The 22,972-nt window shown below is 43.4% G+C and overlaps 1 protein-coding gene across 7 annotated transcripts in view; it reads right to left on the reverse strand.

The window, feature by feature from the left end:
• The window catches only part of CREB5 (cAMP responsive element binding protein 5), a 400,548-nt gene that overhangs the window by 234,595 nt on the left and 142,981 nt on the right, over positions 1–22,972 (reverse strand). For 6 of the 7 annotated variants that reach the window (XM_040472368.1, XM_040472370.1, XM_040472369.1 and 3 more), the window contains one exon: positions 10,013–10,185. In XM_040472368.1, the coding sequence (XP_040328302.1) occupies positions 10,013–10,185 (173 nt within the window). Of the gene's footprint in view, positions 1–10,012; positions 10,186–22,774; positions 22,854–22,972 lie in introns of those variants that run through there. The other variant, XM_040472373.1, reaches the window with a different exon arrangement.

Here is a 22,972-nt window from a genome sequence, read left to right on the forward strand (position 1 = left end):
CACACTCACAAGGGTCCTATCATTTTACAGACTGTACCAGACTATTCACCAGCCAAAATGCACTTTGCCAAAGGGGGTGAAACTATAAAACTCCAAATTCTTTTAAACATGTCTGGTACCATTAAGAATGTTTATTACTCTACAGGAATTTTACGTTGATATTTACCAAAAGCACAGCATACAAGGCAAATAGATGACTAGATTGCCTACTAAATTTGAACGTATCGATTTTATGGAATTTCTTCTTCCACGATCCATATCAGCCAAGCAGTGTTGTGGTAGAGTGTTAGTTGTGGTAAACAAACAAACTTGTTCCTAAGAGCTACAAGAGGGCACTTATTAGATAATCTAGTTTCATTATTTTTTTTCATGAGATGGAAAAGTAGGGCCCAGCGAGATCAAGGGGGTCTGTGTAAAGAACTTGGGAGTAGTACAGTCAAAACCACCAGCTATGGCTTTCAGTCCCCAACAATGGCTTTGCGTTGTGCTTCATTGAAACTGAATTCCATCTGGATGTAACTGAAACTTAATATCAAGGATCCCCTTTATATCCAAGATCCAAGACCAAACTGGATGTTTATTAAAATGTGTAATTCTCATCCCACCAAAAGTAAATGCCCATAGAATTTGTATAATCTTTGACCAAATCCTCATCAGAAAAGTTATAAAAAATGATGGTACAGAAAATCCATATGATCTAATAAGGATTGAAATAGTATTATTGAAAAATACATATGAGAGAACCTATTGAATCATTTATCTTTTGAATCCCAAGATGTCCAATTACATACATACATGATATATGCAATAGGTACCATGAACTATCTGCAAATTCCTAGAAAAGCTGTCTCTTAACTCAGAAAATACCTGTCAGTCAGTTCAGATGGCGGAGTTATTCACACTTTATGAGACATACAGTACTTAAGAATATGAAAGCTACAAATGACCAGAAATGCCCACTGAGACACTGCCATGTTATTTGCTCAGTCTTCAAAAGAGCAAAGTGCCCTCCAGTTACAAAGGACCAGATCTGCTTTATCAGGTTCATTTCTCCTAAGATGCTTGCCTTGCAGAGCACTGCACACACTGATCACTTCCCCGTGTTAATAACCCTTTTGGCATTCACCAAGGAATGATTACACTTAGTCCTGGGACTCTCTTTAAACCACACATCAGGAGCTGCCATGAGGCAGCTAGGCATCCATGTTTCCGGTCCCGAAAACAGGAAATACTGAGCCAATCCCCATGTAGAAACTATGACAAGTACAGAAAGGTAGTTAATTATTGCATTTTGTATTATGGGAAACATATATCCTAACCCCCAATGTCTAGTTACTCGGCACCTTATCCAAGGTTTACTTTTCTAGGAAGACACTCAATATTGACGTAAACTAAAGCCCTATGTTTCAAATCTTCCACGAAGTAAACCCAAAAATGACAATAATGCCAGAAAAGAAGACAGTGGACAGCATTTTCCAAAAGAGCTGCCTCTGGCAAGATCGTTGTCCAGGTTTCTTGCATCGGACTTGCTTTATATCTTTCACTAGTATGCTGTTGCTTTTACGTTTTTCTTGTGAGATCTCCAACAATGAGATACTTTTAGCAAAGTGACAATAAAAGAACAATTTATTGATAAGATTAGTGCAAAGGAGGAAACTACACATAGCCATGCATGTAGTACTGTGCCTTCAAAGAACGTACCATGTCAGGTCGTTTTCAAAATTAAACTTGTTACGAAAATCACTACTTTTTTTTTTTTTTTTTTTTTGTAGTGAATAGGACTTTGAGGATTTTCTAGTGATACCTCTCCGTTTGACAGGCAATGAAACCAAAACTTGGGGGAGTCAAGTTCATTCAGACCCACAGAACAGTGCAGTGTAGGTGGCCTTGCTTCTGGTTCTGGCTCTTGCCATTATTAGTATGACTTGGGGCAAGTCACATGATCTCTGAACCTCACTTTACTCAAATGTAAAATGGGTATGCTCATTCCCATGGAACAGACTTATAAATTTGTAGTTATTCGCCTAGGCGTTGACTCTGGAAATCAGATCTCTCTGGCTTCATGTGTTGGGACCCCTCTGTTTGACTGCACCAGCCTCCTCTTTCCAAGCACTCCCAAGCCCTAATCTGTTCTTGTCCACTGTAGTACCTGAACACATCCGTAAACACATCATCTAGAGCTCTCACCAAATTCAACTCTCGGAAGAAAACGAGCCAAGAGGGAAAAGAAATTTGAGACAGAAAAAGCACCGTCTGAGAATTCTGAAACTAGGACTGACTTGAAATCAGTTGGTTAACCTTTTCATATAGAGATGAAGGAACTGAGGCCCAGGGAAGTTGAGCACTTGGCCAGAGTTGAAAACCTTTTAAATGGCAGAGCTCGGACTATCCTAAACCTATCACCTCTGAACTCGTGGCCAATGCTTTTCCAAGGCTCTCCTCTGACCCAACATAGTTTAGCTCTGAGCAAACTCGTTCTGGTTCTCCAGGCATATCTCTTCAATATGTTGCAGAAAAGAGCAATTGTCTAGATTTACGACGGACACGGAGTGAATGATTCTGGGCTATTTGCTCTAGAAGCAGACCCTCATCTGCGCCTATCTGTTTCTAAAAATGGGGTCGGGGGCAGATTCACACAGAGTAACCTATATGGAAGCTACTGAAACTTTGTGAGCAGGGCTTCTGTTCATAAGGTCCAGAAATGAAATCCTCCTTGGAGAGGAGGTCACAGGCAAATTCACTTATCCACAGCAGAGATCAGAATAAATCTGGAAGTACATAGTTCATCTGGGTAAAGGCTGGGGGGGTCTTCCTTGAGACCAAGAAGCCCAGGGCAGAGCAACCAAATGGCTGACGAAAGAGCAGTCACTCTCTGCAGTGACTTTGGTTTTCTTACAAAAGGGGAAATTTGGCCAGAGCTCCCAGGTACAGACCAACTCTGCTTCCCCATGTGCAAAACAGTCTCCGATCTCCTATATATTTCCCCTGCAGGACCGGAGCGGCTGCTAGCCACTCAATGTGTCTACCTCTGCCCTTGACCATCCTGCACAGCACAGAGGCTCTTCACACTGGATTCTCCCAAATGGCCAGATAAGCTCATGTGTCTTCCACAGCACTGGGATTGCTATGCATCGGAGTATAGGGCAAGCATGTGCTTTGGAGTCCAACAGACCTCCATTCAAAACTCTGCTCATCTCACTGGCTGAACGATGTTGGACAAGTTACTTCTCTTCTTTGAGCAATGAAACTGGAGTAAATAATGCCTGCCTCCCTGGGCTCTTGGACAATTATAGGAAACAACACGCAATGCTAGATCGGGGCCTGACATATAGTAGATGTTGGATAAATGTCAACTTCCTTCTTTGTCTTCATTACCAATGGAGGGCTTGTCTAACAAAAAGCTTGAGCCATTGTGGGGTGACCTCCAAGTTTCTCTCCCAACTGGCTGTTTATGGACTAAATGTTTGTGTACTCCCCACATTCATATGTTGAATCCCTCACTCATATGTTGAATCCCTCACTAATCCCCCATGGGATAGTATTAGGAGGTAGGGACTTGGGAAACAATCGCCTTTAGATGAGGTCATAAGGGTGGGATGGGATTAGCGTCCTCCTAAGAAGAAGAAATACCAGCATTTACCCACCCTTACCCCACCAAGCACAAAGAAGAGGTAGGTGAGCGCACAACAAAATGGCAGTCGTCTCTAAGACAGGAAAAGGGTCGTCACCGAGAACCAAATCTTCTGACCAAGGTCCTTGACCTTGTACCTTCAAGTCTCCAGAACTGTGAGAAATGAAGGTCTGCTATTTAAGCCACTGGGTCTGTGGTATTTTCTTATATCGCTGTAAAGGGATGAAGATACCAGCCTTGCTGTGTTCCAGGTGAGGAGCTGGCGGAGCACGGCACACAAAGCTCGCCTGAGGAATCCAAGGCAAGAGCCAGATTCAGAGACAAGAGCAGGGTTATTTTTCCGCCTCTTGGAATATGCAGCCATGTGCTCTGGGGTTCTGGCTCTGCCCCCTTCATCTGGCCACAATACCATGTGGTATTACAACTTCTGAATGTTAAGAAACCTTATATTTCCTCAAGTATCAGTACTTAATTTTTCGTTCCACACATAAAACTCTGTGAGTGGAAAGGCTGCTGGCCCCCTTGTCAGAGGTAATTTCTCAAGGCTCTGCATGGGATTTAACGGGAGCCATATGGTTAAGTCCGTCAACCCTCCCAGAAAGCATCCCCCTGAAGGGCCCTCGTAAATGTTCTCAGGGCTGTGAAAGATCCAGCAACTTTCTAACAATAAAGCAATGTTCACAGCCACGATACTCAGCAAAACACAAAGCAGGAAGTAATGGCTTCTATTCTGAATTACTCAAAGGGGTCTTCAAGCTGTCCTGGCAAAGGGCCGTGGGCCAGTGACACCCTGGGACCTGCTGGTCTGTTGCCTCCAGCAGGAAGAAGGCTGGTCTGGATGTCACTAGCATCAGCCTGGGGTGGGCAGTGACGGTCTCACCCATGCTCAGTTTGGCTTGTGAAGTTAAAGAAAACTCCGGATAGTGGTTTTACACACCTATGCATTTATAGAGCAAGCACACTCCCAAATTGTCAGCTGCTTTATTTATCTTCAGTCCTCTTTAAATGTTGCTTTCCTGTGGCAGCGCCATTAGCCAACCTCTCTCCCTTAATTTCTGAGCAACGGCGACACAAAAATCCTCAAATCAATTACCATTCCCATCTCAATGAACACCTCAAACAGCAACACCAACTTATACAACGAAGCCGCATGGCTCTGGTAGAAAAGGTAGCATGCTTTTAACACCAACACGCTCTGAGGCAAAGCAAGCTTTATTACTATGACTACTGGTCACGTCAAGGACCAAGTATTAGCCACACCTAATACTCTGTATAATACATAGTGTCAGAGATTGCAAACAGAAAAGAAGTGCAGAAAGGGCAAGAGGAGGTACAATTTATGACGCATCCTGGCTTCTCTTTATTTTTACATAAAACAAGGTTTGCTTCTACGGCATCTTATATCAATTTCTGGCTAAGTATCAGGCCTAAACTGTTCAACCACAAGCCCATGCAAATAGGGGTTAGGACCAAATTGCTAACATAGTTACACATCACATGGACACTGATGTGCCAGGATTCAAAGTAGTACAAAACGAAGGAGGAATTTCATACATTGATGGCTTCAAATATGCATGCGGTTGACCATATTTTCACGGTTCCTGACATCTTAACCAGAATGTTCCCCAACGAGCCAGATATCTTCTGTTCAAGACACGAGCTTTCATAGGAACATTTGTGTATCTTGATGTTAGGCACAGAACACTTCTATGTCGTAAACTATGACCATCAAGTACTTTTTTTTTTTTTTCAACGTTTATTTATTTTTGGGACAGAGAGAGACAGAGCATGAACGGGGGAGGGGCAGAGAGAGAGGAAGACACAGAATCGGAAACAGGCTCCGGGCTCTGAGCCATCAGCCCAGAGCCCGACGCGGGGCTCGAACTCACGGACCGTGAGATCGTGACCTGAGCTGAAGTCGGACGCTTAACCAACTGCACCACCCAGGCGCCCCTTGTACTTTTCACCAATCGTCTAACAAGCTCACGTGTTTGCCCAAATCCCTACAGAGGATTCAATTTGTAGAACATGTTGAATGAAAACGGAATACAGGAAGAAAACGGGTGGAGTAGAGTGGCAGTGTCGCCCACGACCTATCAGAATCCTGTACTGAGGTCCATTGGTGGAGAATGCCACATTCCATACCGCCTTCACTACTCTCCTGAAGAATCACCGGGCATGAATTCCCTGCTCACGCTTACATCATAAAGAGAACTAGACTCCTTCAGGAAAGCTGGGATCTATTAAGATTATAGCCACCTCCTCAATTGCTTACCGGCTCCTACAAAAGTATCTCATGCAAAGAGAGACAGAGAGAGACAAAGACAGAGTAAGAGACAGAGAAAGGGAATTTACATGACCACTACATGCTCATCTACCATTTTTCCCAGGTTCTGCTGACTTAATCCTGAATTAATGAGCCTGTTACATGATATCTAATAAAAACGACTGCAGCAGAGATACTGCTTGGAATCTGCCACATATTTGCTCCAAGGCTGAATCGATTTCATCTATATTTAACACATGCTTGTTTTCTGTCTCACTTGTCTCCCCCACAGCCCATGGCTCAACTCTTTTTTTTTCCCCCCATCTGGAAAACTTATCTCCTAAAATGCTACCATCAATCAGCCAAAGACACTCTTCCTGAGAGAGCGTCTGCCAGTCTGACTAAGCACAAGTAGTCACTAGTTTGGGGATGCCTCCCACACTCTCTAGCACCGTGTGTTTTTCTAGCTTGCCTAACCGCACGAGTACAATTTGGGATATTTATACTTACCTCCAGTTTCTACTGGGATAACAGCGTTACTTTGACAGAACTGGGCATAGGGCATGGTGGGGGGGGGGTGATATGGGATGGCACAGAAGTTGCCTGTGTCGCTTATCTACCTACTTATAAATTTATTTCTTTGGATTTTTGCATTTCTACCCACTTTGGTCTAGATTGGCTCAGTGCCTGCTCAAAAAGTATGAACATCCGATGCTTACAAAGACGCATACGCTTTGCCCCTCAAAATCTTCCCTGGACTACCGTGCTGTTCCCATTTCCAACTCCTTCATTGTCAATATCACCCCTAATATATTCGAGCCTTTATGCTTAAATACAGCATGAAAGAAGGTGCAGAAAAGAAAGCAAAAGTAAGGTTGGCAGCAGAAGCCAAGCACCGGGAGAAGGGAAGGAAAAAGAGGGGGCAGGAGACAGGCAGCCCCCTCCCTCTCCCACAAAGTTCCAGTCGTGAACACACCCACTGGCCGCAGCAAAAAAGCACTGTGCGTGGGCACAGGTGGGTCCCAGCCTCCCTGCCTGGATGCAGCTTAAGCGCTGAGCCTGAATGAAGACTTTCATTGCTGTTTGCTGTTTTTGTTGGCCAGTAGCCATGGCAAACATTTGCAGGTGGCTTGGCCAGATTTTGACACTTAAATATTTGAGGTTGTGATAAAAATCAGAATATTACTACAATATGGTTCTGTGCAGTCTCAAGAAAAAAAAAAAAACTATCTGCAATTTCAAATGCTCATTTAAAGACACAGTCTCCAGAGGGAACTCATGTTTTAAAATAAGTACTCATTTCCTCTTTGCTGCGAGAAATAAAAGAGTCAACCATCCCCAAATGTTACCACCTAGAGTTTCATTCTGAATCCACTGGTGAGATGGGTTGGGTTGTTCCTTGCTGAGCCCCCACGGCCATCCGGGCAAGGTTTTAGATGGGTCACATGGAGAAAATGGAGATGACAGGATGTGTGGGTTGGAATCAACATGGTAAGCACGACAGGGAAGGATCTGAAGAAAAGGAACAGCCTCCCTCAAGCCTGGCAATGAGACAGAGTCCTAAAAGTGACAATTATCTCCTAGAACGCACCAGGAGAGACATGCAGGAGTAAATGAGAAGACGGAGTGGGCTGGGAGGTCGCATGTACCAGAGGAACACTCCCACCCACCCAGGCACGGTGACACGGCCTAGAAATGTCACCCAACTGTACAGCCCTGGGCCAGCCGGGTAAATTATTGACAGAGTCAACACGCATCTTAGGATTCAGTGCTAACCCTTAAAAGATTGTTTCACAAAAACCAGCATTGTACTAACAATGGCCGAATGCTAAGGGCCTCCAAGAGGGTAGCTGGGGTGGGGGCGAGGGGGGAGGCAGAACTCCAGGGGGGAAGGAATGTTATAAAACTGCTAGTAAACTCTAACACATTTTATGTTTTTTCCCCTTGAAAGAAAAATAAAATAATTATGATTAGCTGGCCTAACTGTGAATTGTCTGCCCAAAGCCAAACCACTAGAGTGAAGGAGTGCCTTGAGATTTAGATGCTGTCTTTAAAGAACCCACTCCACCCTCATAGTATATTATAGGTTCTTGCTTTAGATGGTGGCAGTATTTGCTCCCACGGTCATTTGAAAAGAAAAGAAATATTTAACAGGGCTACTAGCTAATTTAGCATTGGCTTCTTCCAACAAAGTCAAGCATTCAAATGGCCAGATTAATATTCTTTTTTTTAAATGGGAGACCAAATGTACCCACGGCAAGCTCATGAAACCATCACTGCCCACAGCTCCCATTTGTTAAGATGGGTCTTCACAAATCACAACCCATCTGATAGGTTGAGAAATGTGGGAGACAAGGCACCCCTTCTAAAGCAGTCTAAGGAGGAATAAGCTGATGTTGTTCTCCATGCTCACTCTTTTTTTAAATTTTTTTTTTCAACGTTTATTTATTTTTGGGACAGAGAGAGACAGAGCATGAACGGGCGAGGGGCAGAGAGAGAGGGAGACACAGAATCGGAAACAGGCTCCAGGCTCTGAGCCATCAGCCCAGAGCCCGACGCGGGGCTCGAACTCACGGACCGTGAGATCGTGACCTGGTTGAAATCGGATGCTTAACTGACTACGCCACCCAGGCGCCCCAGCCCATGCTCACTCTTGATCTGAAATTCCTACAAACATGAAAAACAAAGGGGAAAGCGCCTGGCTGGCTCAGTCCGTGGAGCATGTGACTCTGGATCTGGGGGTTTTAAGTTGGAGCCCACACTGGATGTACAGACTACTTAAATATAAAGTCTTTGAGAGACTGGTAAAAACTGAGAATAAACTAAGGGTTGATGGGGGGTTGGGAGGGAGGGGAAAGTGGGTGATGGGCATTGAGGAGGGCACCTGTCGGGATGAGCACTTGGGTGTTGTATGGAAACCAACTTGACAATAAATTTCATATTAAAAAAACAATTTAAAAAATAAAATCTTTTAAAAAACAAAGGGGGCAAGACACATTGGCACATTGCAGGTCTGCTTTGGGTTGTTGTTGTTGTTGTTTTAAATCACCATATCCAATATTCAGCTGAATATTCACACTGAATTCTGATGCACATACCAAATACAGCAAGCTCCCTATCCTATTTTAAACAGAGGATTGTGGGAACATACAGCAAGCAGTTCTCAGCTTTCAACAATATAAATTTATCAGAGCTCTTTGGCTTAAGTTACTACTTTTTCTTCCTAGGAACTTGACTACTCTTAAATATTCGATTTCCTCTTCACTCTACTCCTGCGAGGGTGGAAAGAAGACACATAACCATCATCCTGAAGATAAGGAAGCAGGCCAGAGAGTCTGTTATTTCTGAGAAGCTCGCGGGTAATGCCCAGGCTGCTGGTCCTCAGACCACACTCCAAGTAGGCAGGGGATAGCACTGTCATATGAAACTCAGAAGTGAAAACTCTTTCCAACCCATAAACAGAGTGTCTGGGATTCTGACGAAACCAACCTTTCTACCAACTTCTCTCAATACCGCAGTACTGTCTTTTTTACATAAGCCAGGGGGAAAGGGTTTGCTGTTTTTGCTTTTTCTACTCCAGGAATGAGCCTGGGCCAACACAGAGGAAGGGGAGAACTAATAAAGAGGTATTAACAAGGAAAGGAAGCAAAGAAGAATAATCAGAGGGACGCAAGACTGGAAATACATGGAAGACACAGGGGCTGGGCTCAGCAGATCCTAGGAAAAAAGGGACACACTCTGTTGGGGAGGAAGGTGGGCTGGTGAAACCTCCCTCTACCATCCTCAAGCATTTGTCCTGAAAGTATGCTCTGCTCCCCGTCACACCCAAGGGGTTTTCTCCCGTCATCTTGAAGTTCACAACTCTTGTCTGAAGAAACGATGACACCGAATGCCTTGCTTTGCCCCGCAAAGTCCAGGATCAAAAGTGTCCACCAAATGGGGACTCCCCACCCTTCTCCCATTAAAAACATCACTCTAAGGGCCAGGTGGTACCACACCAGCCAGGAACACCAACTTCTGTCTCACCCGATCCGAGCACCAGAAACAAGGAGAAAGTCTAGAATATTCTCTGAGCTCCAGCCAGGACCCAGAGACAATCGAGGAAGTCTCCTTACCCGATCTGGCGGTTGGTGGAAGGTGCCTGTGTGATGACAGAGCTGGACTGGGGCGACGGCATGGCTTGCTGAATCACAACGCTGGTGTCATGGTTGGGCATCCGGGTGCTGCCAAGCTGGTGAGCTCCGGGCCCCGCCAAGGCCCCACCAACTGTGTTATGCATCGAGATATTCTGCCCAGAGAAGACAGAGGGGAAGGTCAGAAGAAGTCAATGTTTTATGCTACTCTCAAGCTCTCAGAGGACAAAATTGGGAATCTGGTCATGTCAACTAAATAAAGAGTTATGGCTTCTGGCAAGCCATGGGTCCATCCATCTTGTTATAACTTACAGCTATGAGCAGATGAGAAACAACTATTTACCCTAAGAGTAACACACATAAGAAAACACCCTGAAATTTACTAATCACTCTGCCGCCTTCCTGATGTAAGGTGTCTATCAGGGACATTTGATGCATGTCTTCTCTGACTTGGTGTGATATATACTGTGTTTGAAAATAATTTCCATGGTGAGTGCACGATACTATGATTTAGTGAAGAGCTGTTCAGCATCCTGCTTTGAATGACATGCACACTAGGTTATTGTTTCTTTTTCAGTCGCATGAGAGTGGCCAACCACCTACTTTTTTTCCCTCCCAGGAAACTACTACCTTTCCCAATCATAATCTAGGTACTCATGACCCAAGCTCAACAACCTGGAGAGTGAGGATAGATGACTGGCAGAGATGACAGGGTGTCTGGAATCCAATGCCAAGAGCCAAAGTTGCAACTTTCGGCTGTATCTCCATAAAATCAATCTCTAACAATTTTTATGGAATAACGGAATATAGAACAATGCTTGCTTATTCATTTACTTTTTCACTGTCTTGTCCTCTAGAATGAAGAACATTTGTGTTCATAACTCTCTCTCACGGTACTTGGAACATTGTAGGCACTCAGGTAAACATACATTGCATGAATAAACCAGTGAAGGCAAAATGTGACATCTGAGTCACTTAAGGGAACTAACAGCCTGTGCTTATTTCTGATGACTTGAATGAAGGTTTCCTTGTTTAAAATTCAAAAGTAAGGTAACACACGAAAGGTAAAGCTGTCTTAAAAGACAGTTCTTCTTAAAAAAAAAAAGAAAGTCACTGGGACAAACAAAAGAGGATTCTCACTGGAGCAGAAGTCTTACCAATGTGGTGGAGCCAAAAGGTGAGAAATTCAGAGTCTAGAAAAGAAAGGGAAAGTGCAGGGTAAAGCCAAGTAAGTAAGTGGGTCTCTGTAAACAGCTAGGCACAGCTCTTCAGCTTAGAAGGGTAGTGAAATTCGAGAGGTCAGCTGGACAATGGGTTGAGGATGGCAGAAAAGAAATGGAGTGTCACTAGCAATTTACTGGAGGGAAAATATATATCTGTCTGCGCTTTGGGGTTAGCAAAGAAAAAAATAAATGTTACCCAGGAGAACCAGAAGTGGTTCTTTGAAGTTCTTCTGCAAAGAACAGGATTTCCTGCACTACGTGTTAAATGATGGTGATAACATATATGGTATTTGGGGTGGTTGTGTCCATCACGTTGCACCTTTCCCAGATTTCTGATTTCTAAATCCTGACCACACAGTTTGTCAGGAGTCCAGATGGAAACTGGGCACCTGGCTTAGACTGTGAGCCGACTGTGTTATCGCGGGATCCCAAAGGCATGAACAGTCGTCTATACACACACGCGGTCCAAAGGCTCCTCTTTTACACTGGAAGGTTTTTCTGACGTGGGAAAATATTGTGGTTGGTTAAAGCAAGATGAAAGGAAATGGCGATTTGTGTTGGAGTAGCAGTGCAGGGGTATGCTTAAGTTCTTTTTATAGGGTCTAGAGACGTAGCGAATTGAGCTCAAATGATAATAAAATAAAATAACTGGGTTACTTCTTTAAAAAGTGAACCTTAACAAACATACTTCCCTGGGTCTTAATGAGGTCTTGAGGAAGTCAACAATTAAAAATATTTTTTTTCCTCCATTGTTGGGATCCTCAGAGAGACTCCCAAGTTTTTGTCTTGCTCACAGTCACCTACTTTGCCAATAATAGATCTGAGGCACCGAAAGATTTCTGGCTCTTTTTAGAATTATTTTCTGTTGCGCTGTACTATCAAAAATTATGAGTAGAGCTGCACAGTCTAAAATTTAAAATAACAATCTTTCAATTGACAAAGAAGAATATAAAATGTATGAACCTTCCTTGGGTTACCCGCGGCACTATTCTTCTATCACCCCCCTATGCAGTCCCCAAGTACTGCAGAGTCAACCTACGCATCTTTGATCTGTTTCTATCCTTCTATCTCTCCTCCTGCCAACCTACACCCAACCACCTCCATCTCCTTTCCTGGACTAGAAAGTGGTCTCCTAACTGGTCTGTCACTTACTTTGCCTTCCCTTTCTCCTTTTGCCCATATATGGTCACAGTGATTTTTTTTTAAGTTTGTTTGTTTGTTTGTTTGTTTTGAGAGAGAGAGAGAGCAAGCGCATGAGTGCGCAAGTGGAAGGAGGGGTAGAGAGAGAGGAGAGAAAGAATTCCAAGCAAGCCTATGCTGTGAGCACGGAGGCAGACTAGGGGAGGGTACGCACAATGTGGCCCTAGATATCTTCCAAACTGTGAGATCATGACCTGAGCTGAAATCAAGAGTCAGAGGCTTAACCAACTGAGCCACCCAGGCACCTGGCATGGTGAGCTTTTCAAAAACCAAAACTGATCATGGCCCACAATTCTCCCCGCCCAACTGCACTGCCCCACCTCCAGCCACCACCCCCACAGGCTTCTTAGATTGCTTCCATGGTTCAGAAGACATTGACAGCACTCTTTGTGTCATCTCCAAAGCCTGTAGGAGACCCTTCCTACCTCTCAGTTCATCTCACACTACTCTCACTCTTGCTTTGTGTTCTTCACTCCACCTTATTGGCATGTTCCTGTCCTCATACTGCCCATGCTCCCTTTCAGCACAGGGCCTTGGGAATATGTTTTTTTCTGCTACCTGTGCCCTTCCCCTGATTCCACCTTCAAATCTCAGATTAAGCATCACGCGAGGAAGACTTCCCTGACCTCTCCAGTGATGGGCACCCTCTCCCTCTTCTGTGCAGTACTTTTTACAAGTTCACAATTGTTTTGATTATTTGACTAACATGTTTCTTCCTTAAGGCCATAAGCGCAATGTGAGAAGAGACTAAATTTGACTTTACTCCCCATTGTCTCTGTTGCCTAGATCAGTGCCTGCATATAATAAGTGCTCAATAAACACTGAATGAGTGAGTAAACTATAAAATTATATTCCTAAAATATTCAGTATGAAGAAGTCTTTTATTCCCTGGCCAGTTTTGAGAGTGCTAACTTTTTGTCCATCTACCGGGATCTCAGAACATGCTTATGGTATTAGAGCTTTAGATATTAAGGTATTTGTTCAATTATGGGCTAGAGAAAGAGAAAATACCAGTGTTAAGATGAAAGCCACAAACATGGGACGTACACAAGAAGGAAAGCCTTTGAGAAAATATTAAATGAGCCCTTGGAAGAAGATGCCAAAAGGCGAGCTCTGAATCTTTGAGCACTTTGGCTCAAAGTATGGCAACAACCATTCTTCACCTCCACCATGAAAACCAGGAAAAACTGATCCATGCTGCAGCACAAAGAAAATGATTTCTTCAGAGGGAAGCATGTTAAGTGAAAGAAAGAACTACTTCTTTAATGAGAATCATTAAGAAGAATTTTAAGGGACACCCAGGTGACTCAGTCGGTTGAGTGTCCAACTTCAGCTCAGATCATGATCTCATGGTTCCTTGAGTTTGAGCTCCACATCAGGCTCCTTGCTGTCAGTGTGAAGCCTGCTTTGGATCCTCTGTACTCCTCTCTCTCTCTGCCCCTCCCCTGCTCTCTCTGTCTCTGTCTCTCTCTCTCTCGCTCTCTCTCAAAAAAAAAAAAGAAAGAAAAGAAAAGAAAAGAAAAAAGAAAAAGAAAGAAAGAAAGAAAGAAAGAAAGGAAGGAAGGAAATAAGAAAGAAAGAAAGAAAGAAAGAAAGAAAGAAAGAAAGAAAGAAAAAGAAAAGAAAAGAAAGAAAGAAAGAATTTTAAAAACTATCCAAGAATATACCTCACACCTTCTCCCACCAACATTTAAGACATCTCTTTGTCTCTGTGACCCCAACCAGAGATGGAAAAGCTCCTAAGTGTTATATTCTAATTCTTCAATAATCTCTTTTCTCCACCACACATGAAATCTGCAAATTCTCCACACTCCTTCCCCCAGACCGAGGGAGTAATTTCAAAACATTTTGGAAAAATAAACAATTAGGCAAACATTATCATTTCACATTAAGAGAAGATCTTTTTTTTTTCTTTAAGCATTACGTAGTAACTCAAACATGAAATTATTTTCTGAGTTCACATTTTCCCAATTATGGGTTCAAAACCTGTCTTCATTGATAAAAGAATGGCATTTTACCTCTGGGTAAATTAAATATCCAATTTCAAAAACACGAGTGACTACATCTTGCTGAGTTACTTTTGCTAGTATAGGTACATAGATTTGGAACTGGTACAATAGTGTCATCAAGCCAGTGGATGGGTGTCAATACGCATGGAACAATCAGAGGTGTTCCTCGAGGCTCAGCCTTTGGCCTTTTCTTGTTCCGCATTTGTACCAACAGCTTGGATGAAGATGTAAAAATTGCGCCTGTCAAATCTGCAGTTGACACAGTGTTGGGAGGCAGAGCTTATGTTCTGGGTAGTAGAATCAGGTTTTACTTGAGCCAACTGTGTGATCTGGCCTCCAAAAATGCTAACATAAATCTAGGTTGCTGTAGAAGAAGTGCGATGTCCAGCTCAAGGGAAGTAATTACTCCACTGTACAGCGCGCTGAACTGACCACATTTGGCCACCACATTTTAAGGGGGAAATTGACAAATAGGAGGGAATGAAAGCAATGAAGGCATCCAAAATGCATCACAGGAAGAACTGTAGAGGAATCAGGGAATATTTAGTCTGAAGAAGAAAAGATTTAGAGGGTCATGCTAACTGCCTTCAAATATTTGTGGGATTAGATACAGTCTATATTACTCCAGAGGGCATAACTTCCAAAAAATGGGATCATGTTGATAAAAGCCAATGATGACTACAATTTGAGTTCTTATTTTGAGACAACCACTATGCTAGATGCTTTATAAACTGCATCTCTAACCTTCACAATGGCATTACAGGGTCAGCGTTATTAGCCTCGTTTTAAAACAATAAAAAGAGTAAAATTCCTACCATTACTAATACTATGCCATTCTCTTCTAGTCATCCACACTCTTTCTGGACTGATGCTCTAAAAATACAAATTTGATCTTTTGTCCAAAGACTAAACGAGCTGCCTTGTCACGTACTGAGCTTTCTGGCATTGGAGTTAAGCCAGTACAGACTAGTGGCCCCCTGTCAAGGATGTCACCAAGAGGATTTCTGCATCAGGAGGGAGAAAGTGCTGCATGACCTCTAAGGTCTCTTCTATTGCTAAGATTCCCTCACTTACGATACATGGTTCATACTTCGGCCCAATGCTTCCAAATGATTAGTAATCTGTGATAACATTGGAAATACACTGGCTTAGGAGTTAGGAGGTCTATTCTAGTCCAGGCTCTCTACCCCTCCTTGCAGCCATGTAACCTGGATAAATCATCCATCCAACCCCCCTCAGCTCCATAGCCCCATTGCTAAAAGCAGGGGGTTGGACTTCCTGGTTTCCATAATTATTTCTGGCTCTGATACTCCACAAGTCTCTTTGTATGTTACATTTTATGAGACATTAAATATCCAAACACACTTTTTAGATTCTGATTCACGGGACTACAAACATTGATTTTTTTTTTCTCCATAACCATAAGCTTTTGGAGATGAGTCTCCTAAAAATTATAGCTTTATGCCAGACCCAAGGGATCATGATTCAAGAAACGGATCCAACACAAAGTAAAATTTCTCAAACTTCAAAGATGAAAATTTCACAAATTATTTTCACCTAAATCGCTCACTCTGGGGGTTCCAATTTCTCCACATGTTCCTTTGACTTCTTCTTCCCTTCATATCCTTCAATATACCTTGCTCTCCATTCAGTGTTGTTCTGAGACACAAAGGGTGTGAATGGAATGAGAATCAGGGCATAATGAGTCTTGATTGCATACTCAGTGAGTTTGAGGTAAAGTGGTAATTGTCTATCTGCATGCATGGGCTTGGAATACAATATGCAAAAAAAAAACAACGCAATGTATATGAATATATGTCCATGTTCTTATAAATACCTATAATTTCAGGGCGTGGTCATGAAGGATGAAGGGCAGTGGACCACAGATGAAAGTAAAAGTTGGAGCATACAGGGAGAAGGTTGTTGATTCCCATAAGGTCCCAAAATGCTATCTTCAAATCTATATTCTGTCCAACTGCCAAGGTGTGGAGACTTTATGGGTTTCTCTATAAAGAGCCAGGGTCATCCCGACACGCATTTACAAGTCAAGTTGTGCAATCTTGGAATTGTCTGCATCTTAATGAGGCCCGGGCAGTTATGAAGACTTTCAGAACTTCCCCGATGTAAACATCCATGATTTGCATCCAAAAGATGTCTGAGACATTCACAGGATAACACAAGTTCTAACCTTGTGTTAGAAGAGACTAAGCTCTTTGGAGGTTTAGGAAGGATTCTAGAAGGTCCTAACTCCTTCTTTCTGATGCTCTCAGGAGCTGGAATACCAGAGTGAGTATTTTGAATTCTACTAAGAGAGTAGGCTGCTCCGTGACAGAGGGGACAGTGAAGTGTTAGAGGGGACATAGTGGGGTTGGGGAGGACACCAGGGGCCATGCCAGCTGCCTCTCTCTCCATAACATTCTCCTTAGTGTAGCCACACTGTGAAAGATGAACATAAGAAAGAATCCATCTCAGGCAACTTTGCATCAGGGAAAGGGAGAGGAGAGCACAGAGCCCTGTGAAAATTCCAGCCTTGACATGCACATTTAAATTCTGCTTTTTCAGAGTATGCTACTTATCCCAGAAGACTTCTGAGGGGAACAAAAACATGAGCACTGGAATATAGGGCTCAAGTTCAGATCAGCTCAATAGCACCTGGGCATGTTAAGTTCTCTGAGCCATACCTTCCTCATCTTTAAAATAGAGATAATCATCTAATGAACAGGGTTGTAGTGAGCCCCACATGAGAGGACGGATGTTCCAGCACAGTGGAACATGTTGGACGTTCCAAGCATACGTGTACAAGCAACGTGTACAAGCATACGTGTACTTCTTCTCTTTTAGTATAGTTCCGAACGTGAGGCTCAGAGAGTAGTGGTTCATTCTGGGTGGCTACTACTCCCCATGACTGATTTTAATAGAAATATTACTAATAATAGCTAGCACTTATGCAGCATTACCATATGGCAGAAAACTCATTTAGTCCTTATTAGTCTATGAGGCACATAGGATTATTAATCCTCGTTTTACAGAGGAAGAAACTGAAGCACAGAGAGGTTAAGTAACTTGCTCAAAGTCATCCAACTGATAAGTGAAGGAGCTCAGACCTAAGCCCTTTGGCTTCAGAGTCCAGATTCTTACCTACTAAGCCATACTGCCTGTATAGTCTTGCTGTAAAAATATTTTCTAGTGGAAAATGACATGGCAAAAAATAGAGTGTACCTGCTATCCTTTCTAGGGACATTAAAAGAAATGGTGAATTGATGCTGGTATGGGATCCTGAGAATTACAATATATCTGTCTTACCACTAACTTGGGGCAATGTCATCACCACCATTTTCATACCTAGAAAAGACTGGGATACACCATTAATTCATTTCTAAGTTGTTGACTCGTGACCCTTGTCTTAATGTCATATTGCCTGCACAGGTCTTTTGAGACTGGTTTACAAGGAACAGGGCAGGTTAAGATTAGGGAGGAAAGCTGTACTTCAAAAACTGTTGAACGATACTCCTACCAAACTACCAAAACAACCAACCAACTGTCACTCACTCATTCTCTGATGAAGTTCAGCTTCCTCAATAGTTCCACGAGTTAAGCAAAAGGCTGAGAAAGAGGTAATTTCTTTGATGTTTGGATCAAGTTCAATTTCCAAGGCAACTTCCCTTACAGCGGGTAGAAAAGCAGCTCACACATGGATATGACCCTCAGTGGCCTTTAGCACACTCACCCGTTCCCAGGAAGTAGAAGGCCTGCCCCGAGTGAGGTTCTAGACTTGAGCCTGCAAGATACGGACCAGCAAGATCCATCTGACTGGACTGTGCTCTCCTCCAACTCCAGACCTCTGTCATCCTTTCTAATACTGGGTTTAGACAAAAGAGCCCTGAACCATCCCTGTAAGAATTTTATAGCTATTCATTTAATACCGTAGTAAAATGCTCAAGACAATAAATGTCTTCTCAGGTGCCACCCTCGACTGTGAGAAACAGTTTTCAGGTGTCTCTCAAAGATCCTGCTCCTTCCTGTTCAGATTCTCTCAGTGCCGTGGAGTGTCTGTGTCTCTGCTCTCACCTCCTGCTTTAGTGTCTCGGTTAATTCCGCTAAATATAATCATATGGGTTAAAAGGAAGGAAATGATGCCACTTCGTTCAGGTTACTAGACTTTGAGTTGAGCAAATCTCTGTGGTTGATGCATCCACAGATATCTTGGAAGTCAGAGACTCCTCTAATGCCCCTGAAAATGATATTGTGCTCACTGCTCCCTGGTAAAGTTCTCAAGAGTCTTCCCCAAGAAACCGTGGCACCAGCCTACTTGAACACTTCTGCCGGCCATACCTCTGACATATGACCTGAGCTTTTATCATTTCATTCCAATCAATCTTTTCCATAACATCTCCTGGCAACTCATCCTCTCTACCCTTTTCCCTCTCATTCACACACACAGACCTCAATGCTTCTTGACTATTCATTCCATTTCATGTCTCTTTTTCACCTCTGCACATGATATCTCCTCTTTGCAGTCAATCCAAGATCCAGCACCTTTCTCCTCTGTGGAGCCTTCTCCCACTGCTTCTGGCCCCATTAGTTGCTCCCTGTTTTGTGCTCTCATGGTACCTTTTCCATATTGCCATTAAAGAGCCTGGCTGATTTCCACAAGCACTTCCTCCAGCAAACTTGGACCAGGGAATAGGCCAGGTTCACCTGAGAACAGCCAGTGTCTGCTCCTTGATATGCACCTTGCAGACGTGCAATAAATTCAATTTTTCAGTGAATACATGAATGGTGGCGATTTTCTGCAAGTCTATTGCGTCTCTTTGCTTTATTTTCCTCACCATACCTGGTAAGGTTTTCATAAATATTTAGTTAAGTAATGCCAATGCAGAGCTTAGTACAATGTTGGGCGTATTAAATGCCCAACACTTTTTAGTAACCATTACTTTAATTATCATTACTGTTATCATTAACAATGGTAAGGCCGCCCCTATACGCAATTAACCACTCTTTGGTCCTCCATTTTATCCCATAAATACCTCTTTCAAAGCTCTGATAACACATTGGTGTATTTGTTTATTTTTAAGATTGGTCTTCCCCTTCTAGCTGTGAAGACTCTGACAACAGGAACAGTTTCTGATTTCACGTGGCTGTCCCCAGGGCTTAAAACAATACCTGCCACATGGAGGTTTGCTGAATGAACGTGTAGGGAGTGCAACTATAGTGCTCCCAAAAAAGAAAGAAGAAAAAGAACCAACTTTCCCAGAAGACCTACAGTTCAGAGGCAATATGGAAATCTAAGGAGACAGAGGGATAAAAAACAAAGGAATCTGAAAAACGCCTTTACTCACACAGGCAATAGAAACAGAGACCCACCCTCTAGAGCTGATTAGGCGCTGGCCTAAAGGGTGAAGGGCTAGCCAATGGGTCTGCACCTCCATGTGAGCTCCACCATTAAGCACATGATCTTGCTTGACTTATTAGTCTGTTGCTTTTGCCTTCATACTGATTCCCACATCTGTCTTTTCTTTGCTATCCCACGAGCTCCAGTTTGATAACCCTCCACCCTGACCACGCTATAACTTCTTACTGTTCTCCTGGCTTTCAACCCTTCTGGTCCCTCCCAGGCCACTCCAGACCGCAGAGTCCAATTAATTGGTATGAATCAGCACTTTCCCAATGTCATACCTTAACTCTAAAACCTCCCAGGGCTCCCCAGTGCTTACACCGTGAAAGCCCACTCTTAGCCTTGCCTTCAAAGGCTCTTTTATCCAGCCCCATCTCTTACCCCTGTCCCCTGTGCCAGCCCTCCGCTCCGACCACCCTTCTCTACTCACTACGCAACGCATGAGTTCAAATTCTCCCCTTCACACCTTTGCAGGTACGTTCCCCAGGCCTGGAATTTCCTCTCTGCTTAGCTAAATCCTATCCTCTAGTACAAATGAGGATAGTATTCCCTGGCTTCCTTTGAACTATGAAGTTAAGGTACAGAATGACTTGAAAAGAGCTTTAATAACATACGTATTATCCTGCCACCCTTGCTCTCCTCTCCTCTGACATCCCCTCATTCTTGGAAAGACCGTTTTCCTCTGTTCAACCTCTGGTTCATCTTAAATTATCACCTTTTCAATGTTCCCTCTCTAACTAAAAAAAAAACCCTCCTACTATTTTCTACCTCAGTACCCCGAACCTTTCCTTTATAGCATGTGTCATAAGGTGTGATTTTTCTCATTATCATTTCCAGTTATATAGTATCACTATCATTTTATTATTATTTTATCATTACCATTTCCAGTTATATATACTTTTATCATTATTTTTTTTATTAAAAAAAATTTTTTTTAATGTTTGTTTATTTTTGACAGAGAGACAGAGCATGAGCGGGGGAGGGGCAGAGAGAGAGGGAGACACAGAATCCGAAGCAGGTTCCAGGCCCTGAGCTATCAGCACAGAGCCCGATGCAGGGCTCGAACTCACAGGCCGTGAGATCATGACCTGAGCCGGAGTCGGACGCTCAACCGACTGAGCCACCCAGGCGTCCCTATACTTTTATCATTATTATTTCCAGTTACCTATTATAAATTCCTGGAAGGGAAAGCGCCCGTCTTATTTTCTCTTCTATTGCTAGTGCCCAGCTCAGTGCCGACACAGAACTAGACAACCAGTGACCGAATGGACAAATGAATTAGGATTTCTGAGGTGATGATATAATAAAGAGCAACCAATTTACAATTTCCTCCCATTGGGCACACGGTCGTCTTCAGCCTGAGATACAGAGAGATAACATTTGCTGACTTGAATCCTCATAAGTCATATCAACAGAGGCCAGACACAGCTTAACAGTCTCCTCAAACTGCCATGCGTTTGGTCAATTCAAATCACTGGTTGAAGTGAGGCAAGACAGGTCCCCCCTAAGCAACTGGAAAACATACAGGAGAAGACAAAGTGAAATAATTACAAACAAGCAAGAAACTAGGGTCCTGGGGTGTATATGGGGAAGGGAAGCGAATGGCACCAACGGCATTGCCAGGCTCCCGCTTCTGTACAGCGTGGGGGAAGAAAACGTTCGCGAATATCCTGAAAGAGGCACTGAGCACACAGGGAAATGCTGAGGAGACACACTAAGAACCTGGTATGGCCACACCCGGGGCAAATGGCCCATTCTAGAATTAACTAAGCGTATTTCCCTTCCTTCCTTACCAGAACGTGCGAAATTACCAAAAGTAAGGGTGAATATAAAACTACCACAAGGATGCTGATGGTCTGTTTCCTCAGCATTTCAAAGAGAATCAAATACTTATGCTGAATGACCAGAAATACCAATGTAGCGCTCTCTTCAGTGCTGCTCATGATCTACTATAGTTCTGAGAAGAGACTTTGCCTTTCCCTCTCCCAAAGCCCCCCCTTCCTCGGCTCTTCTCTCCTGGCCAAAAGAGCTGGAGGGTAGGGCTGGCTGCTAAGATGAATCTGCTTGAAAACTCCCCTGCCTGGAGCAATGGTGGAGTATCTGCATTCCTGAATATTTGGCAACAGCCTCGCTCTTAACATGAAATAGAAATGTGATCTTCAGTGGGAAGGAAAATGTGCTACAAGATAGACTTCCTCCTCCGAAACAATAGAGAATAAGAGTGCCTGCCCTTTGTTTCACTTCTGGTGGAACCCGTCAGGTGGCTTGCCATGAATGGCCTTGCTTTGTAAATTGTTCAGTACCTTCACAAACGTAAGTTACTGCTCTGCTGCGCCAGTGATCAATACTAACTCAGGGAAGTGGATGTTTTATTAGAAGACAAGTACCCTCCACCTGCCATTGCTACCAAGCAAACTGCATCACAGCGACTGGTGTTTGTTAAGTCTTCGACCAAAACCCAAATGATATAATGCAACGCAGGAAATCAATGAGAGACCGAGTCTGTCTTATTCGATGAAATCCTAATAGAAAGAGATAACATTTTTACCTTGACCATACCAAATGAAATTCACTTGTTGTGTGCATCGGGGCACTGGCCACAACTGGATGCAACAGTCCTCAAAAGAAGCCTCTGGAAATCTCGTCTGAATATTGAGAGCGAATTTTCAAAAAACAATTTTTAACCTTTATTTATTATTGAGAGACAGGGAGAGACAGAGCATGAGCATGGGAGGGGCAGAGAAAGGAGGAAACACAGAATCCGAAGTAGGCTCCAGGCTCTGAGCTGTCAGCACAGAGCCCGACGTGGGGCTGGAACTCACAAACCGTGAGATCATGACCTGAGCCAAAGTCGGACGCTTAACCGACTGAGCCACCCAGGTGCCCCAAGAGCAAATTTTAAAATAAGAGTTCTTACCAGTCATTTGGGTTCTCTGGGCCCTTAGGAGTCCAGGGAAGTGCAATGGGGGTCAATGAGATAGACGGTTTCTATGTTTACAGCACATACAATGTACATTCCCAAGCCTACATTATACCACTTATTACCATTCTGACCTCATCACTTCCTACTACTCCTAACCTTACTCGCTCTGCTCTAGACACATACTGGCCTCCT

This window comes from Herpailurus yagouaroundi, unplaced genomic scaffold (genome assembly GCF_014898765.1).
Source record: "Herpailurus yagouaroundi ecotype Mexico unplaced genomic scaffold, PumYag 100, whole genome shotgun sequence".
Lineage (NCBI taxonomy): Eukaryota > Metazoa > Chordata > Mammalia > Carnivora > Felidae > Herpailurus > Herpailurus yagouaroundi.